Source organism: Bos indicus x Bos taurus, chromosome 20, assembly GCF_003369695.1.
Source record: "Bos indicus x Bos taurus breed Angus x Brahman F1 hybrid chromosome 20, Bos_hybrid_MaternalHap_v2.0, whole genome shotgun sequence".
Classification (NCBI taxonomy): Eukaryota; Metazoa; Chordata; class Mammalia; order Artiodactyla; family Bovidae; genus Bos; species Bos indicus x Bos taurus.
The window spans coordinates 58,969,786-58,991,367 of record NC_040095.1 but is presented as its reverse complement, the minus strand read 5'-3'; the positions used below and the strand labels follow the sequence as shown (position 1 = coordinate 58,991,367).

Genomic DNA, 21,582 nt, shown 5'->3' with positions numbered 1-21,582 from the left:
CTCTGCACAGAAGTTAAATAATTAGGGTGACATTATACAGCCTTGACGTACTCCTTTTCCTATTTGGAACCAGTCTGTTGTTCCATGTCCAGTTCTAACTGTTGCTTCCTGACCTTCATACAGATTTCTCAAGAGGCAGGTCAGGTGGTCTGCTATTCCCATCTCTTTCAGAATTTTCCACAGTTTATTGTGATCCACAGACTCAAAGGCTTTGGCATAGTCAATAAAGCAGGAATAGATGTGTTTTTTGGAATTATCTTGCTTTTTCAATGATCCAGTAGATGTTGGCAATTAGATCTCTGGTTCCTCTGACTTTTCTAAAACCAGCTTGAACATCTGGAAGTTCATAGTTCACGTATTGCTGAAGCCTGGCTTGGAGAATTTTGAGCATTACTTTACTAGCATGTGAGATGAGTGCAATTGTACAGTGGGGTAATATTAAAAACCATGGAGCCCAATAATTTCTCAGAGTGGGAGTACAGCAAATGAGCAAAAGAGAAGAGGTACAATTTAGGGTCTGTACACAGACAGTGAGTCTAAGAGAAGGATGATGGAGAAATTTCTAAATTGTGAACATTTAATTTTGACTATATACAAATTTAATATAAACTGAAGATGACTATATATGCAGAAAAAGGTTAACATGGCAGGCCTGAGATTGTTCTCCTGCTAATGAGGTGGATCTCTGGCTGGTGTCTGGGAGCTTGGATTTTAGGAAGGTTCCTACAGGCTACAGAGAGTGCCTCTCTGTGCTCAGACTCTCTGGGCAAACAGTGTGGTTTATCTTGCCAACCAGCTTTCCATCTGGGTGTCTGGAATTTTGGTGCATGCTAGGCAGAGAGCACCTGTGTGATGAAAAGGGAAAGGGAAAGTCGCTCAGTCATGTCCATCTCTTTGCAACCCCATGGACTATACAGTCCATGGAATTCTCCAGGCCACTATACTGGAGTGGATAGCCATTCCTTTCTCCAGGGGATCTTCCCAACCCAGAGACTGAACCCAGGTCTCCCGCATTGCAGGCAGATTCTTTACCAGCTGAACCACAAGGGAAGCCCACCTCTGTGATGAGACCCAGTCAATACCTTGGGCATGAAGTCTCTTAACGGGCTTTCCTGGGCAGAAATATTGCACACTCTTGACTGCATTTCTTTTGCTGGGGGTCAGTGGGTGATGGTGGGGTGGGAGGGGGGAGGGCAGGGAGAGACAGTGAGCTCTTTGTGGCTGAGGGAGAAAGAATAAGGAAGCCCATGCGTGCATTCCTCCAAACTCTGCCTGTCTTTTCCCTTATGGTCCGACTGTATCCTTACTGTGTGCGCACTCTGTTGCTCAGTCGTATCTGACTCTTTGTGACCCCATGGACTGTAGCCCACCAGGTTTCTCTGTCCATGGAATTTCCCAGGCAAGAATACTGGAGTGGGTTGCCACTTCCTTCTCCAGGGGATCTTCCCAAGCCAGGGACTGAACCCGCATCTCCTGCACTGTGGGAAGATAGTTTACCACTGAGCCATCTGAGAAGCCTGTGTATCCTTATTATATCACTATAATAAGTCTTAGCCTTTATTGCTACTAGATTGAGTTCCATGAGTCCTTCCAGTGGGGATGGTCTTCTGGACTCCTGACATACCATATTAAAGTCACCACCGATGAGTTTTTATAATCAGGATGCCCATTGGAAATGTTGTAAATGATGCTAAAGTGACTTTCCCAAAGGGGCACTTCATGGAACACTGTTCCCAGGATCCTAATTATGGCACAGGGAAGAAAGTGTCCCCTTTGCAAATGTTTGAGAAATAATGGATTAAAGAGAGTTAACTAGACCCTTTCCCAGGAGACCATCTGAAGGTCTTTATTCTAAAACATTAATGTGAACAGAACCTGGAGGGGAAAGGAGAGCAGTCTTGACCCCAGGCCAACTGAACTCGGACCTAGTCTTTTCCAGGTTCCCCAGCAATGGATCCAGAACCATGTACCACAGAACACCAGTTTGGGAAATGCTGCTCTACAGAAATGTCTAAAGAGGAAATTCTATGCAGAAGCTGTTTCAAACAACTATTTTATTAATGAACCCTAGCTAGAAGCTAGAACTAGAACTGGAAGCTCTTCAACAAAATAGCTCTATGGGCTTCCTTGGTGGCTCAGAGAGTAAAGAATCTCCTTGCAATGTGGGAGACTTGGGTTCGATCCCTGAGTTGGGAAGATCCCCTGGAGAAGGAAATGGCAACCCACTCCTACATTCTTGCCTGGAGAATCCCATGGACAGAGGAGCCTGGCTGACTACGGTACATGGGTCACAAAGAATAGGACACGACCGAGTGGCTTACACTTCAAAACTGTGGGAAAATGAGAAATGTATTCCGTGGCAATTTCTCTCTTACTGATCCGAAAAGAAATGATTTGTTCTTCATGTCTACCTGACCCCTCGGGTACATTCCTCTTCATTTTCAAATTATTGTCGGAAGGCTCCTCGTTTAAAGAACATCCATCACAGACCAGTCATGGGAAGAGAAAAAAAAAAAAATGCAATTGATGTTTCCCAAAATGCCCTTTATAGAAAAATGAATCACAAAATAAAGTTTAAATAAAAGCATCAATCTTCTAATAACCTTTGTCATCTGGAGAAACTCTTCGCAGGTAAGTGGCTCCTCCCCAGGGAGCTGACAAAGAGGAGTGCTGCTCATTTCTTCCAGGATGGCGTCAATGCGGAACTCGATCAAATCATTGACCCTGTCGAGCAGCAACTCCAGGTCCCCTTTGGAGAAAAATAAGAGTGGATAAAAGAAATTAAGCATTTTTTTGTTGTTTTTCTTTTTTAAAAAAAGTGATTGTATTTCAGTAGTAAATTCAGGATTAAAATTGCTCCACAGAGCTTTTGCAGGAGACATGAAACCCAGGTTCAATCCCCAGGTCGGGAAGATCCACTGAAGAAGGGCATGGCAACCCACTCCAGTATTCTTGCCTGGAGAATCCCATAAACAGAGAAGCCTGGTCCATGGAGTCCCAAAGATTCCAAGAAGTGACTTAGAACGCATGTGTAGAGCTATTTCACACTTGGTTCTCACACTGTTCTTTCTTTAACCAGCTTCCCAGCTTTCTCAGCCTGCCTAACTCTGACTCAACTTGCAGATTCAGCTTGAACACATCTCCCCCAGGAGGCTTGCTGTGAATCTGCACATATTCATGTGGCCCCTTCCTCCTATGGTGGCACTGACCCCTGGGCACCCCTCCATCTCAAAGGACCTTCTCCACTCCTATACTGCTATGGTTGTCTGATCACACATTTTATATTATTCAACCTTCAAACTGTAATGAGCCTCATTCATACCCAAAGATCCCTTCACAGGTTGTCTTTGAACCTAGTCCCCAAAGCTATGAAGCAAAGCAAAGAGGGTAGGAGGGTTCAACCATAAGCCCCTCACTTCTCTGCTCCACCTAACCCAGTACCTATCAAATATTCTTGAGTATATTGCACCTAGTAAACAGCTGGACCCTTCTGCATTCTAAGGCATTTGGAAGGTACCGTGGAAACCTACTAATAAGACAAGCTCTTGAAAATCTGGGCTATAAATAGACGAGGTGTTACTGAATCAGCCACAGAGAGAGGAAGGGAGGGAGGGAGACGGGAGGGAGAACATAAAGAGCTATCAGAACGGGTATGTAGAAGGGAGGCTCAGAAAAGGGTGATCCAGAAAAGAGGTGATGGGAGCAAAGGGTGGATAAGGGGTTATGGAAGTAAATGGAAAGGGATTGACTGTATAAGACTATCGCAATTATGAATACATATGCGTATAGGTATCTAGCACAAACCCAACTCAAAGTAATACAAAAGCATAAGAAAGAGCCTAATTTTTTAAGCCCTCTGCAGTCAGTCTGGGGGAAAGATGGAACCCTTAGAAGAAACAGAAATGCAAAGCCTTTTGTCTCAGTGTAAAATAACAGGAGGTCACAAGAGGAAGTAGTCTTGCCGTAGAAGAGTCCAAGTGGGCTTCTTGGGAATGGGACATATTCTGGGCTATCAAAAACATGGAGAACTGAGCCGTGAAGGGGTGAGGACACCGCATGGAAGAGGAGAATGACCGTTTCTAGTCTTTCTAAAACAATGCCTCCATCGGGCATTAACATGCTTTCCTAGAAGGCAGCCAAGGAACTCTGGGAAATGCAACTTATAGAAGCCCACATTTGGAGACCTACTAAATACTGGCACATCAAGGGCTCTGAAAAGTCCTCCAGAAAAGAAACCTGCCTGACTTTGTTTAACGTGGATTTCCCAGAATTCTCTGAGACTAGGCTCCTTCTTTGCAACATACTTGTACACATTCGGGAAATTGTAATTTATGGAATATACCACCTTAAGTATATTTTAAAGTGTAGTATATCCCTCTTTAGGAACAAAACTGTTTGCTTAAACTTTTCCCATATATCCTGCTGTTCAGCAGTCTGCTCTGTCCAAATCACATCTTTTAAATCAGCATCTCAAAATACACTAACCTGTTAGTACAAAGAGCTGAATGATTCTAAAGTTCCTTTAAAGTCTAATGCCCAACAATAAGCATAATTTTAAAATGTAGTTAATCTCTGGGGATAAAACTAAATAGCAAATATATATGGTTTCCAGGGCTTCCCTGGTAGCTCAGCTGGTAAAGAATCTGTCTGCAATGCAGGAGACTTGGGTTCGATCCCTGGGTTGGGAAGATCCCCTGAAGGAGGGCATAGCAACCCACCCCAGTATTCTTGCCTGGAGAATCCCCACGGACAGAGGAGCCTGGCAGGTTACAGTCCATAGGGTTGCAAAGAGTTGGACACAACTGAGCAACTAAGCATAACACACACACATATGGTTTCCAGGAAATTAATGATTTCATATATTTGGTAAAATTCCTTCAGTTCAGTTCAGTCGCTCAGTCACATCTGAATCTTTGTGACCCTGGGTACTGCAGCACGCCAGGCCTCCCTGTCTATCGCCAACTCCCAGAGTTTACTCAAACTCATGTCTATTGAGTCAGTGATGCCATCCAACCATCTCATCCTCTGACTCATCTCTGTCTCATCTCATCCTCATCTCATCCCTTCTCCTCCTGCCTTCAATCTTTCCCAGCATCAGGGTCTTTTCAAATGAGTCAGTTCTTTGTATCAGGTAGCCAAAGTATTGGAGTTTCAGCTTCAGCATCAGTCCTTCCAATGAATATTCAGGACTGATTTCCTTTAGAATGGACTGGTTGAATCTCCTTGCAGTCCAAGGGACTCTCAAGAGTCTTCTCCAAATTCCTTAGGGAACAACTTAAGAACACAATTCTCATTTTATTGTGTATATCATAATATCTATAAGAAATTAAACAGTAGAACTCAAAAACTCAGTCTTTAGAACTGAAAAATAATAATCATTTAAACAGACTTACTTATCTTTGCAAAAGCATTTTTCAAGTACATCTCAATGTTCAGTGATGTCCAGGTCAGTGCAGCCAGGCCAGGCTGGAGAGCTTCATCCACTTTCGCCAAATGAGGGACCATCAGTTGCTCTATGATGGCAGGCATTTTTGACTTCACCCTCTGATATTCAGCCAGCATCATCTGCAGTGAAACAGGGGTGAAGTTATCAAATAATATCTCACTTTGAATATCTGTTAAGAGCTCATTTTTATCCAAAACAATTACTTTTATTTAGAGTCCAGCTATAGGGCTCCAAAAAGCAGCCAAAACAAAACCAGAGTAGAACAGAGATGAAATTTCTCCATGGATACAAACTCCTTATCCAATAAAGAACACCTAAGGAGGAGAGGGAAAGAACTGAAAAGTTAGAGATTTTCACCCACTATCCAGCCCTGTATGCAGATGTAAGAGTTGAACCAGAAAGAAGACTGGGAGCAGAGAAATTGATGCTTTCGAATTGTGGTGCTAGAGAACACTCATGAGAGTCGCTAGGACTGCAAGGAGATCCAGTGAGTCAATCCTTCTGGAAATCAATCCTGAATAGTCAAGCACCAATCCTTTGGCCACCTGATGCAAAGAGCAGACTCATTGGAAAAGACCCTGATGCTTGGAAATATTAATGCTAGGAAAAGGAGAAGAAGGTGGCAGAGGATGAGATGGTTGGACAGCATCACTGACTCAATGGACGTGAATTTGAGCAGACTCTAAGAGACAGTGAAAGACAGGGGAGCCTGGTGTGCTGCAGTCCATGGGGTCACAATGAGCTGGACATGACCGAAGGGATTTAGCATGCATGTACACAATAGTACTTCCAGCCTACCTTTTATGGTTATGTTAATATTAATTATAATTAATTATAAGAAAACAATCTTAATTCACTTCTTAAATACAATTGTTAAGCTCATCTATAATATGCATGTTAGTATTACTTTGTGATTACATCAATGTTTCCCAAAATGCTTATGCTGAAATGCTAGCCACAAGGGATTCTGTAAGACAAATGGTCCCTGGATGGGTAAGTTTGGAAAACACTGTACACAATACCTCTTCTCTCTGACAGTCACAATTAATATTAATGATTCTGAGAAAACTGCAAGAAGGAAGTAAAAAGCCCAACAGTCTTTGTGAATTTTAAATTCAGCATTTCCCAGTGGACAACATTATCCTTTCTTCGTTTAATACTTTTCCACAATTTCTGTAATATCTTTTCAATTTCCATGAAAAATCTACATTTGATGATTCTATTAGCAGCTACTTAACACATTTTCTGAACCATTTATCTACTGCTTACCTTTCTTTTGGAGTTCATCACTTATTCTACCTGCAAGGCAGGTCTTAAATCAGCCTCCAGTAGCCCTTCCACTTCCCACCTTAATCTTTTAACCCCAGGAGGTATTATTCATCCATTTTAAAAATGAAAAACTGAAGCTTAGAAGGGTAAAGTAATTTGCCCAAAGATAGTGCTTCAAATCCCGACTGGCTTCAGAATCTGTATTCCTAACCATTAGTCTATGATGATTCATCTCTTTCTAGTCTGAACTGCCTTCTAATAGGTAAAGACAAACTCTCAGCTACTTCAGCTTCTCAGGCTTCTGTAGAAGCCTACAAACTGTTAAATATTCAGCACAATAACTCAGCAACACCTGAGATGGTCTCCGAACATGCTAATTGATCTGCTTTTACCAACTACTCAGGTTGAGTGGGAACTTTTAACTCTTTCAAACTCAAGACACAGTAAAAATTACCCATCAGATGATAATTCACTTGGAATTGTCATTTACAGCTGTGGTGATTCTAAAATATTATTTGAAAGATAAATACATAAACTTTTTAATCAAATAAAACATTCTTTGACCCTCCTCCATTCATAGGGTAGGGTCTATGTTCTCTCTCCTTCGCTCTGTGTGGGCTTATGGAGCCCAGCAGAGGACAGCAGAGGTGATGCTATGAGACACATGCAAAGGTGCTAGTCGCTCAGTCGTGCCTGACTCTTTGTGACCCCATGGTCTGCAGCCTGCCAGGCTCCTCTGTCCATGGGGATTCTCCGGGCAAGAATACTAGAGTGGGTTGCCATTTCCTTCTCCAGGGGGTCTTCCTGACCCAGGGATCAAACCTGGTTCTCCTGCACTGCAGGCAGATTCTTTACCATCTGAGCCACCAGAAAACTTTTCAGGTTCTTTCCCATTATAGGTTATTATAAGATATTGAGTATACTTCCTGTGCTATACAGTAGGTCATTGTTGCTTATTTTATATATAGCAAAAATAACTATTTCTGTACAAATATGAAGATTGACTTAGCTATTCTCTAACACCCAAGAAAAATATAAAAGGGAATTCCAACATGTTGACTAGTATTTGATGAGCTTACATCTGAGGAATGTCTGCGTGTTGCTAATATTAACTTTTTAACATAACATGAAAGAGTGGGAAAACACTAGAGTACAAGCTTGGGTTCTGGTCCTACTTCGGCCACTTGCCAGCTATGAGACCTTGGCTAAGTCATTTAAGTTCTCTAAGGCACAGTCCTGTCACCTCTAAAATAATAATATAATGGTACTCTGTACCAATTACCAATTGCCTGTGGAAAATATCGAATGGAATAATGAATATGAAAATGATTTAAATGTAAGCATTATGCAAATATGTGGCTTTATTGGACTTGTCCTTTGATAGTAGCCACTATAAAGTTGTAACAATGGTTTCCATGTTATCAAATAGAATGGCAGCATCGCTGACTTCATTTGAGCATCTTCTGGGCAGTATTTGTCACTAGTGACCAGTCCCTCCATCATGAAGTTTTTCTTACCCCTGGCTTTCTTTTTTTTAATTATTTTATTTATTTTAACTGGAGGCTAATTACTTTACAATATTGTAGTGGTTTTTGCCATACATTGACATGAATCAGCCATGAGTGTACATGTGTCCCCCATCCTGAACCCCCCTCCCACCTCCCTCCCTACCCCATACCCCTTGGCTTTCTTGACACTTAGCTTCCACCTGCTTTAAAGGCCAATCTTTAATTTCACTAGCATATTTGTCCTCTTCTAGCAGACCTGTTAATATTGGAACAACTCAGAGTTTAATGAAGACCCTTTCAGATCAGATCAGATCAGATCAGTCGCTCAGTCGTGTCCGACTCTTTGCGACCCCATGAATCGCAGCACGCCAGGCCTCCCTGTCCATCACCAACTCGCAGAGTTCACTCACACTCACATCCATCGAGTCAGTGATGCCATCCAGCCATCTCATCCTCTGTCGTCCCCTTCTCCTCTTGCCCCCAATCCCTCCCAGCATCACAGTCTTTTCCAATGAGTCAACTCTTCGCATGAGGTGGCCAAAGTACTGGAGTTTCAGTTTTAGCATCATTCCTTCCAAAGAAATCCCAGGGCTGATCTCCTTCAGAATGGACTGGTTGGATCTCCTTGCAGTCCAAGGGACTCTCGAGAGTCTTCTCCAACACCACAGTTCAAAAGCATCAATTCTTCGGCGCTCAGCCTTCTTCACAGTCCAACTCTCACATCCATACATGACCACAGGAAAAACCATAGCCTTGACTAGACAGACCTTTGTTGGCAAAGTAATGTCTCTGCTTTTGAATATGCTATCTAGGTTGGTCATAACTTTCCTTCCAAGGAGTAAGCGTCTTTTAATTTCATGGCTGCAGTCTTCATCTGTAGTGATTTTGGAGCCCAGAAAAATAAAGTCTGACACTGTTTCCACTGTTTCCCCATCTATTTCCCATGAAGTGATGAAGACCCTTTACTCTTCTTTACATTCTCCTCCTTGGAAATCTCATGCAGGACAATGACTTTAAATAGCAACTCTATTCTGATAGGGCTTCCCAGATGGTACAGTGGTAAAGAATCTGCCTGCCAACGTAGGAGACACCAGAGACATGGGTTTGATCTCTGAGTCAGGAAGATCCCCTGGAGTAGGAAATGGCAGCCCGTTCCAGTATTCCTGCCTGGAAAATTCCATGGACAGGGGAGCCTTGGATGCTACACTCAATGGGTTGCAAAGAGTCAGACATGCCTAAGAACACACATATATACTCTGAACTTCCCTGGTGGCTCAGATGGTAAAGCCATCTACCTCCAATGTGGAAGACCTGGGTTCAATCCCTGGGTCGGAAAGATCCCCTGGAGAAGGAAATGGCAACCCAGTCCAGTACTCTTGCCTGGAAAATCCCATGGACAGAGGAACCTGGTGGCTACAGTCCATGAGGTCGTAAAGAGTTGGACACGACTGAGCAACTTCACTTCATGTGTGACTTCACTTCACATATATACTCTGATAACCCTCAAAACTATGTCTTCAACTTTGACTTCTCCACTCAACTCCAGAAAGACATAATCTGCATGGACAACACCTCTACTTCAATCTCTAAAAAATCATCTTATACTTGAGATGGGAGTTATTGATTCCCTTCGGCCCCCCAAAACAAACTAGTTCCAGTCTTTACCAACTCCATGGGTGGAATTTCCATTCAGAGCCACAGCAGGTTATTGAACATGTGGGCAGAACACGAGCAACACAGTCAAGGCGTCGGACACAGCTTAGCGACTGAACAATAACAATAGTGTATGTTAGCCCCACTTTGAGTAAACCCATCGAGTTGCTCACACTAAAAACAAAGGTATCACCCTTGAGTTCTCTCATAACCTGCCTGTTGACATCATTTGCTAATCCACTGATCTACTACGCAACTGCATCTAGGTTCAGCCACCATCTTCTCCATCCTAAGTCGGTACAGCAGCCTGCAAACTGGCTTCATACTGACCCTTTGTTGTTGTTCAGTCACTAAGTCATGTCTGACTCTTTTCTGGTCCCGTGGACAATAGCTTCCCAGGCTCCTCTGTCCACGGGATTTCCTAGGCAAGAATACTGGGGTGAGTTGCCATTCCCTCCTCCAGGGGATCTTCCCAACCCAAGGAAGTCTCCTGCCTTGGCAGGCAAATTCTTTACCCCTGAACCACCTAGGAAGCCCCCACAGGGACCCTCCTGTCCCTTAAAAATCACCTAGCAGCAAGAATGTTTTTATGGTAAAGGACACCACACCTTTTTCTCCTGCTCAGACTCCTCTAATGGCTTCCTGGTGCACCCAAACAAGTACCCTTAGTTTACAAGCTCTGTAAGGACCTGGCCTTTGCCAACTCTACTTTCTGGCCTCAGTCACTCCACTACAGTCATCCTGGGGACTTTCTGTTCCTCAACAGTGACACACCACTAGATTTTTTTTTTTAATGCACACTGGGGTTGCACTAAATGAATTTTGTAAAAAAGAAAAATGCATTTTGTAATGAACCCAAGATGGGAAAAAAATTAAAGTTCCATACCTTCATGTTACTGAAGTTCTTCTTGTATGTGTCTCGTTTCTGGAAAAGAGCAGCTGCAAAGGGTGAAACTTGTAGACCCATCTGTGACATGCACTCGGTTTCTCTAAATAAGGTTAGTATCTGAGGATCAAAGTTTACAAACAGTTCCCCTGTGCCAGGAGCCTTCACCAATAAAGAAGCCTCAAGTCCTACGTGAATTTCTTCAGTCTGTGAGGAAAGAGCAACATTACTATTATTAGAGAGTTCAGTGCATATAACGGGGTATCAAACTCACCCTTTTCTGGGAATAAAGATCATTGTGTGTCCTTTCATGGGTTTGAGCTTCGCAAACTAAGGACAATGGGGTCTCTTACTCTTTTCCTAACTTCACTTTTAGGTGGGAAAAGAAAGCCTTAAAACTCTTGGTGGTAACGTACAGTTAGTTCAACAAAATGGTTGGTCATGAATCTGTTGTATTTGGTAAGTGGATACTGCAGTAGAGATGACTTCTCAAAAGTCACTTTGCTCCCTGACACCTTCATGCCAACTCAGTTATTTTTCCTAATAAAAGTTTCAAGAAACCTACTTAACTCAGTTTTCATTTATCTAGAAAAGCAATGAAAAACACTACAGAGACATCTGTTATTGATTCAGACATCAAAAGTTGAACTAGGAAAGTGAGATACCATTTTAGAGGCCTTGTTAGGCTGAATTTTATCCTCCAAAATACTTCCTGCCAATCTACCAAGAAATACAAGTGTTGGTAGGGTATGAAATATAATTGGATTAACCCAGTATGACCAAATAAAAATTAAAACTTTGCTTAACATGCATGCTGGTGTTTATGGACACTTAATGGAGAAAAAAGGAGCTTAGTGGAAAAACAAAAAAAGAAATACCAATCAACCAGGTAAAGAAAGCAATAAACAAGATCTTCTTCCTTAGGAGTTTATAAATTAAATAAAAATAAGTTTCTGTTACCTGGCTTTATGACTTTTTTCCAAAATTAAAAACTATTATCCTTCATGAACATATTATACTCTTTGACTGATTACTTGCAGTCAACCAACCCTGTCTTATAAAATAGACACAAAGTCAACTTTCCACAGGAGTAAAACTGCCCAAGGTAGTAGAGGATTCCCCATGGATCTGACAGTGGCAGCATCATCGTAGCGTTAAGTCAGACTCACTTGTTGAAGCCACGCCCTGTGGTAGAGAACCTCAAACTCCAGGAGGACCTTGGCCACCCTGTTGTAACTGCGAATCACTGGCTTCGCTTCCGCAGTCCGGAGCACGGACGGGTGCTTCTGAAAAAGCTGCATTGGTTGCTGAATCCTGTGGAAGAGCTGCCGGGCCCACAGAATCTTCCCAGCAATGGGAGGCTGGTCTCGAGCCAAAGGTGGGTCGTTTTTCTGCTTTGTATACAGCTTCGAGATCATATCAATGTCAGCCCCGTAGTTTTCAAGGATACGCTGGTACTTGTCATCAATACCAAGATTAGGTATGTTCAATCTGTTATTTTTTTTTTAAGTGAAAGGCTTGAATTAATGGGATGATATTGAGAACTTCTGTCTATTAAGACTAATTTTAAAACATACGCTGACATATTTATTATCTTTTTAACTGCATGCCAGGAGACTTGGTATCTTGTCTTTTCATTATTGTTTAGATCTAAATATATTTAAATTTCTAGGAGTTTTTTTATTCAAAAGAGGAGACCTAAAAGTTCTAAGCATACGTTTTTGAGATCTAATTTAATTGCATTGTGGTTAAAAAACTTGGTCCATATGATAATGGGTATTTGAAATTTTTAATTCATTTTTTATGGTCTATTCCATAGTTATTCTTCATAAATATTGTTGTATGGAACCTATATATGTCCTGTAAGTGAAACTTGAAAATTACATTTTTATATTTTTACTAATTTTTTGTCTTATCAATACATAAAAGAACTACCTTGAACAGCCTATATATATATATGTATATATATATGCTGACGGAAGAGAATGAAGTATTTACTTGGCATGGTAAAAAAGCAAAATGGGCAGTCCAATGGTTAAAACTTCCCTTTCCGACACAGGGGGTGTCAGTTCAATCCCTGCTTGGGGAGCTAAGATCTCACAGGCCTTGTGACCCAAAACCAAAACATAAAACAGAAGCAACATTGCAACAAATTTAAGGTTTGTTAGTTGTTCAGTCGTGTCCAACTCTTTGTGATCCCACGGACTGTGGCCCACCAGGCTCCTCTGTCCATGGGATTCTCCAGGCAAGAATACTGGAGTGGGTTGCCATTTCCTTCTCCAGAGCATCTCCCCGACGCAGGGAGTGAACCCCGCTCTCTCCCATTACAGGCAGATTGTTTACCAGCTGAGCCATAAGGGAAGTCCAAACTCAATAAAGATCTTAAAACAAAATTATAAAAAAAAAAAAAAAAATGGAATCAGCCCATCAATCATATGGCAATACAGTGGCTGTGAGTTTTTTTTGTTTTGTTTTGTTTTTAATGTCTCGTGGGATCTTAGTTCCCCAGCCAGAAAGTGAACCTGGCCCTTGGCAGTGAGAATGCAGAGTCCTAACCACTGAACCGCCAAGGAATTCCCTGAAGTGTTTCAGTTTTTTTTTAAATAGTATCAATCCTTAAAACCTAGTCAAAACTATTGGTAAGAGTTTCTTCAAATTATTTAAACATTAACTGCTATTATGATAGGCAGTCACAAGGTACTTCAAAGCTGAGAGGAAATAAACCTGTAATCCTCTGAAGAACTTAAATCTGTGGTCTTGTTATTCAGATTGTCAAGAGAGGATTTTCTTCCCATTAGAATATGAAATAATAATAACAATAAAATTGTAAGCTAAACTATGTTCATATTATCCCAATTTGGAAAACAGAACTTAGAAGTCTTTCAAATTTTTACCTTTCAAATCTCTTTAACATACTTAGAGCTTGATTTGTGTTTTGAATCTTTTCAAATGTAGCATCCATGAACTTCTGCAACTCTTTCTGAAACAGAATGAAGTCTGACGATGAACAATGGGTTAACATTGCAAAGAAATCCTATTTAGCAACAAGATAAAAGAGTTCCCCATTCTCTACAAACACGCACCCTACAGGACAAAATACAGCAGCAGATATAATGCTCATCTAAGCTTAAAGGAAGATAAATGTCCAGAAGCCAGACAAAGAGGGCCTTGAGAGCCAGAGCAGTCAGGGGGTTGGCGCAGGACCCAGGGATACTGGGCCATGTATTTCTACGGCAAACATCATGTCTTAGGACCAGGAAATCTTCCTGAACTGAAGAATTGTACAGTTAGCCTACCTAAATAAACCCTCAGAGGTTATCACTATATAAAAGTATCCAAGTATAAACTGTGCAGAACTAGAGCATTCACAACGCTTCCACTCCCTCCCTTTAATTTATACAAAGATACACAAATAGCCAACAAGCACATGAAAAGATGCTTAGTATCTCTAGTTATTGTGCTCAGTAGCTAAGTCATGTCCGACACTTTGTGATGCTGTGGACTGTAGCCCAGCAGGTTGCTCTGACCATCTCTCTAACTTGCTACTACTACTGCTAAGTTGCTTCAGTCGTGTCCGACTCTGTGCGACCCCATAGACGGCAGCCCACCAGGCTCCCCCTTCCCTGGGATTCTCCAGGCAAGAACACTGGAGTGGGTTGCCATTTCCTTCTCCAATGCATGAAAGTGAAAAGTGAAAGGGAAGTCGCTCAGTTGTGTCCGACTCTAGCGACCCCATGGACTGCAGCCTACCAGGCTCCTCTGTCCATGGGATTTTCCAAGCAAGAGTACTGGAGTGGGGTGCCATTGCCTTCTCCGTCTCTCTAACTTAGGACACAGTAAATCTTTACGGGGCTTCCCTGGTGCCTCAGATGGTAAAGAATCCACCTGTCCTCCTTATAAATGTATATTATCATATGTGAAACAAATCTCCAGTCCAGTTTCAATGCATGAGACAGGTTGCTCAGGGCTGGTGCACTGGGATGACCCAGAAGGATGGGACGGGGAAGGCGGTGGGAGGGGGGTTCAGGATGGGGAACACATCTACACCCATGGTTGATTCATGTCAATGTATGGCAAAACCAATACAATATTGTAAAGTAATTAGCCTCCAATTAAAATAAATAAATTTATATTAAAAAATAAGTTCTCTAGGACTTGTTTGGAACATGTCAACTTATCTTTGAAGCCTCACTTGCTGGTACAATATCAGAATATTATACTTTTATAATTAGTCATTTTAGCCACTATTTGCCATTTTTAAGATACATTCATTACTTTGTTCTAACATATATGTACTTATATTTCAATCATGTTACATGTCAGATGTGATCTTTAAGGGCCAATCAACTCTATCTACTTCTGTACCCATAACCTACAGCATAGAAGCCTAATATGCATTTAATGTACAGTCAATGCATGTTTCAGTTAAGTTCAGTTCAGTTCAGTCGCTCAGTTGTGTGCCGACTCTTTGAGACCCCATGAACTGCAGAACGCCAGGCCTCCCTTCCATCACCGACTCCTGGAGTTCACCCAAACCCATGTCCATTGAGTCGGTGATCCCATCCAACCATCTCATCCTCTGTCGTCCCCTTCTCCTCCTACCCTCAATCTTTCCCAGCATCAGGGTCTTTTCAAATGAGTCAGCTCTTTGCATCAGGTGGCCAAAGTTTTGGAGTTTCAGCTTCAGAATCAGTCCTTCCAATGAATATTCAGGACTGATTTCCTTTAGGATGGACTGGTTGGATCTCCTTGCAGTCCAAGGGACTCTCAAGAGTCTTCTCCAACACCATGGTTCAAAAGCATCAGTTCTTAGGCACTCAGCTTTCTTTATAGTCCAACTCTCACATTCATACATGACCACTGGAAAAACCATAGCCTTGACTACATGGACCTTTGTTGGCAAAGTAATGTCTCTGCTTTTCAATATGCTGTCTAGGTTGGTCATAACTTTTCTTCCAAGGAGTAAGCGTCTTTTAATTTCATGGCTGCAATCACCATCTGATGGCAGTGATTTTGGAGCCCAGAAAAATAAAGTCAGCCACTGTTTTCACTGTTTCCCCATCTATTTGCCATGAAGTGATGGGACCAGATGCCATGATCTTAGTTTTCTGAATGTTGAGCTTTAAGCAAACTTTTTCACTCTCCTCTTTCACCTTCATCAAGAGGCTCTTTAGTTCTTCACTTTCTGCCATGAGGGTGGTATCATCTGCATATCTGAGGTTATTGATATTTAATTACATTACATTAATTTATTTACATAATTAATTTAATGACAATGCATGTTTAATTACAATAAATCTAGTTCTTATGCTTTGCTATCATATCCATAATTATCTTTCTTTTCCATTTTTTCTTAAAACAAACATTTCATTGTGTCATTTAGTTTATGTGCCATTTAAAGTAAAAGCTGTGATTTTTTCCAAATCTGATGTCCTAATATATGTGGGAATTGGATGTGATTTTCTTAAAGGTTCGGTTCAGTTCAGTCACTCAGTCGTGCCTGTCTCTCTGCAACCCCATGGACTGCAGCACACTAGGCCTCCCTGTCCATTACCAACTCCTGGAGTTTACTCAAACTCATGTCCATTGAGTCGGTGATGCCTTCCAACCATCTCATCCTCTGTCGTCCCCTTCTTCTCCTGCCTTCAATCTTTCCCAGCATCAGGGTCTTTTCAAATGAGTCAGCTCTTCGCATCAGGTGGCCAAAGTGTTGGAGTTTCGGCTTCAACATCAGGTTATACTCCATTTTTTTAAAGGTTATACTCATTTATAGTTATTGAAAAATACTGGCTATATTCCCCATGTTGTACAATATATCCTTGTAGTTTATTCTATACCTAATAGCTTCTACCTCTTAGTCCCCTACCTCTACCTTGCCTCCCCTTCCCTCGCCCCACTGCTAGTAAGTAGGGAAATTGTTCTCTATATCTATGAATCTGCTTCTCTTTTCTTATATCCACTAGTTTACTGTGGTTTTTAGATTCCATATATAAGTGATATCACACAGTTGTGTTTCTCTGCCTGTCCTACTTCACTTAACAGAGTCTGATGGTGGTAGTGGTGGTTTAGCAGCAAAGTTGTGTCTGACTCTTTGTCACCCCTTGGACTGTAGCCCTCCAGGCTCCTTTGTCCATGGGGATTCTCCAGGCAAGAATACAGGAGTAGGCAGCCATTCCCTTCTTCAGGGGATCTTCCTGACCCAGAGATAAAGCTGCAGCTCTTGCATTGCAGGCGGGCGTTTTTCCACTGAGCCACCAGGGCCTAGTTCTTACCACAAATCATACAGTAATCCAGCAAACATCCTTTGGTCTCCAGTTATATAAAGTCCCATCCGCTAGGGCCTGGAGACATAGATAGGAATGAACACAGTTCCTGCCCTCAAGGTGTTCACCATCTACCTGCATCCAGCATACAAACTCCTCCAGTGCTGTGCGATCAGAAACTGCTAGGACACACACACAAAGACGACGGATCAACACTGACCATGACGCACACACTCAGGATCTGCCGTTGCTCATCCATTTCCCATGAGAGATCAAGATCCACAGATCTCATGTCTGAGTCAGCCCCCAAAGAGCTCATTGCTTATATTATTACAAGCGCTCTATCTTTCCATCACCTGAAATTTGTCTTGTAAAATAATGGTTAAAAACCTGAATCAAGATGGTGGGACACATGTACACCCATGGCTGATTCATGTTGATATATGGCAAAAACCGCCACAATATTGTAAAGTAACTGGCCTCCAATTAAAATATATAAATTAATTTTAAAAAATTGTAAACCAGTAAAAAAAAAAAAAAAAAAACCTGAATCCTAGAGCCAGACTGCCTACCAGTCAACACCTCTGTGACTGTGGGAAAGTCACTTAACTTCACCATGCCTCAGTTTCCTCCTTTCCAGAAACAGTGTAATAAGAATACACACTTTATCAGATTATTGTGAGTATTAAATGAATTAACACCTATAAAGTGCCTAGAACAGACCTGACATACAGAACTAGCAAGTTTTATTATAATGCCTTCTACACTGAACCCATCCTTCCAAAAATGACTCAGAGCTCTTTCTCCCTTGAAGTGTACAAGCGTATTTCAGGCCAAAATTTCTGGAAAAGAAGGAACAGAACAGCCATTTTCATTTTATCGTCAGAAAACATGGGAAGAAGTCTGCACGTTGATTAAGGTGGACATCCATTAGTGTGTCTCCCAAACTTACCCTCCCTGGCTCTTCTCATCTGGTAATAAATACACCCAGCCATGCCAGGGGGTCCCACGTCCTCTGCGTTTACCATATGACCCCACAGTAATGAGGCACAACACTGGAACCCTGACCAACCCAACCCGTCCTTAGACATTGGGAGCTAAGAGTGGGTCCATGGCATGTCCTCAGAAGCTTCTGATGGCCATAACCTGCTCCTGTGCGCTGACCTGCAGTGACCGGAGAGAGTGGGGAAAGCAGGAGGAAGGGAAGGAGAATGAAGAGAACAGGGCTTTAAGACCAAGTTGGGTCAAGGTGCTGAGTCAGCCCTGGTACCACTGTTTCAAGGCCAGCTAGTCTCCGGCCCTTGGGATCTGCCGAACATCGATGACCATTTGCTCAAGCTATCATTGGTCATAATCACTGCTATAAAGTAACAAACAAACGGAAACTAATTTCTATATTCTAATAACACTATGTTTCAACAGAGGATAACAGTTAATTTTCTAAGATCTAAAATGAAACACATGCAGAAATCTGTGATTACAGCTCGTTATCCAAAGCTGTATTTATGAACCTTTAATCCAGGAGAAAGAACCTTCAATTATTCATCTGAAATCATAAAATGCAGGCCAAGCCCTCTGTCGGTCACCTCCGTGATGAAGATGCCTCTTCCTTCTGAATGGGTAATGATTAGCAGCATGACACAGAATGGAAAAAGTAAACACCAGACTGTCAACAAGAATGTTATTATACAACCTACATGAAGGTCATTAATCTGCTTGCAAAACTCTTCGTAATCCTGCTCAAATTCCATTTTCCGCTGGTCTAAGAAATCATACTCCTTTTTCTTTATGGTAGCAACAATACCCTGAAATAGTACGAAACAAATAAGACAATATTTCAATGTTCTTGCATTATTTACCTAAATATGACCTTTAAATATACAGCCTGTGCAATCATTCCCCAAAAATCAACTTCAGAGAAGCCTTATTTCTTTAATTATTCTCATTGCATCATGCATATTATAGGTAGTATAATGTTGCCTGGTGCATTCAGAGAAACCACTTGGAAGCATTTTCATGAGACTTTATGTATTCTTGAAGAAAAATTTTAAATAAGTAAAAACCACATCTGAAAAGTGGATGTTCTGTCTAAAAATTTCTTACAAATTACATCTGAAATAATAAAAAAGAAGCCTAAAGTAGAATTTGCTAAAATATTTTTCATTAAAAAGTTTGTCTTCTCAGAAAATAGACTTTAACAGAATGCAAACAACTTAGGAAGAGCGCAATTATATTATAGTAGCTACAGGTGAAAAGCTACCTTCCAAGCTTCAAATGTCCTAAATAAAATATCAGACCACAATCTACCATTTAAAGAATCTCTAGAATTAATTGCTTCCTCCTGCTCTGCAAAGCTGCAATCTGTGACTATAAGAGTACAGATTAGGTAACTCATCTTCTAGAAAATACTATTATCTGAAGTTTTGTTTGCTCTGAATAATGAGCTCTAATGCTCTGTGATCATTCTTAACCAGGTACTAAGCCATTCTCAAACTTGGGTGCCCACACTGTTGACAGAGGCATATAATTTTTATGAAGAACGTTGGACCAGCTTCCACAAATGCTTCTTCAAAGCCATTTCCATTTAAACATCAACTCAAATCTCTCAATAGACAAAAGTGCCTAAGTTGCATAAATTCTTGAACCAAGTTTACTACTGTATATATAGTTCATAATTGTATAATCAAGTTTACAGTTGTATATACAGTTGTATATACATACAATTGTATGTACATATATATTCACACAGTAGTGCTGTGTGTGGTACTTAGTCATTCAGTCATGTCTGACTCTGCGACCCCATGGACTGCAGCCCGCCAGGCTCCTCTGTCCATGGGGATTCTGTCATGCCCTCCTCCAGGGGACAGTCCCAACCAACTGAGACACCAGGAAAGCCCCAAAGATACAGGCTGCAGGTTGGTGATGGTGGTTTAGTCACTAAGTCATGTCTGATTCTTGTGACCCCATGGCCTGTAGCCTACCAGGCTCCTAAACTGTTAGAGGAGAAAAATCAATGAGTGACAGTAAATTATATGATCCTTTTCAAATTCAAGGACAAAAAGAAAAATTAAGGTTTAGTGTCACTGTCCCCAAACAAGAAAAAACCCGACTATATTCATTAGTTTTTAACATGAATCCATATAAAATGCTTAACTGCAGATATAATCAGATATCACTCAGAATTCAGTGTCAACTAGAGCCTAACACAGTATATGCTTGATTAAATATTTCTTATATGAATAAATGAAATAATAAGTTATATTTAAACATTTTTCCTGTGCTACTAATGAAAACGCTTTTACTAATGATGATTAATTTTAGACTATTGGAAAGTCATTCTTATAATCACATACCTGGAAAGAATATATTAGCATCATTGCACCATTCTCAAATAAATTTAACTGCTTTATTGTTTAAGGGCCATAAGCTTATCTTTTGCATTAGAGACTGATAATTTGAAGCATTCTAAATAGTCATTTGCATAAAAACATTAAAATTTTATTCCTGGATAAAGGTAGCAAATTGTGTTTTGAAGTACAGTACCTGGTATTTAGTGATCATGTTTTCCAGCCCTTCAATTTTAGAATCTTGCAGTACTGAGTATGTCTTGAAGGTTGTAAAGATATCCATTATCTTGGCAAGACGTCTGTGGAAAGTTTCAAATTTTCCAAAAATATACATCTCACTGAATTCAAATTGTTTTTCACTTGGATTTTGTTTAAGCTTTTGTTTTGTCTTGTGAAAGCAGTGCTGGTATTCCTTAAAATTAAAAACCAAAATACAAGAAAGGGAACCCAACAAAGACATCAGCCTTATTCTCTTAAGTGAAGGTGATAGCAAATTTAGGGTAGAATTACAAAATCTTTCCGTTTCATACCTCTGGAGCAACTCACTCATCAACCTGGGATGTCATCTTTTCCTGACCCCTAACCTAGAAAACTCCTTTTTTTTTTTTTTTTTTTTACCATGAGGCATGCAGAACTTCTCCGACCAGGGATTGAACCTGTGCCCCCTGCACTGCAAGCTTGGAGTCTTAACCACTGGACCACCAGGGGAGTCCAAACTCCTAACGGTTCATAATACAACTCAAAGATGCAGCCTTTCCACCTGCGTCTCACTGTGTCAGGAGAAGCCTAGCTCTTCATCTAGCTCCCTGTTTGTCTATAAGAAGCTTAAGGAAAACGACTTCATCTTTGTATATCTAGTACTTGTGTGGTGTTGGGACATAGAAGGTCCCCTAAAGGGTAAAGTAAGTGAATAAATTTGTGGGGCTGATTTACTAACATTCAACTTTTCTTAACAGTGAAAGATTACCATTCTTTTTAACTGGGCTTCCCAGGTGGCACTAGTAGTAAAGAACCTGCTGCCAACGCAAGAGACATAAAAGACTCGTGCTCGACCCCTGGGTCAAGAAGACCCCCTGGAGGAGGGCGTGGCAACCCACTCTAGTGTTTTTGCCTGGAGAATCCATGGACACAGGAACCTGGTGGGCTACAGTCCATAGGGACACAAAGTTGGACACAACTGAAGTGACTTCATAAGCAACCACACGATATG

General features: G+C 41.2%; 1 protein-coding gene across 2 annotated transcripts in view; it reads right to left on the bottom strand.

Moving 5' to 3' along the window:
- DNAH5 (dynein axonemal heavy chain 5) overlaps positions 1 to 21,582 on the bottom strand; it is a 324,445-nt gene that overhangs the window by 218,699 nt on the left and 84,164 nt on the right. For both annotated transcript variants that reach the window (XM_027520119.1, XM_027520118.1), the window contains exons 11-17: positions 20,569 to 20,784; positions 18,723 to 18,830; positions 13,657 to 13,742; positions 11,932 to 12,253; positions 10,763 to 10,969; positions 5,394 to 5,565; positions 2,604 to 2,749 (exon numbers count right to left, since the gene is read on the bottom strand). In XM_027520119.1, the coding sequence (XP_027375920.1) occupies positions 2,604 to 2,749; positions 5,394 to 5,565; positions 10,763 to 10,969; positions 11,932 to 12,253; positions 13,657 to 13,742; positions 18,723 to 18,830; positions 20,569 to 20,784 (1,257 nt within the window). The remainder of the gene's footprint in view (positions 1 to 2,603; positions 2,750 to 5,393; positions 5,566 to 10,762; positions 10,970 to 11,931; positions 12,254 to 13,656; positions 13,743 to 18,722; positions 18,831 to 20,568; positions 20,785 to 21,582) is intronic.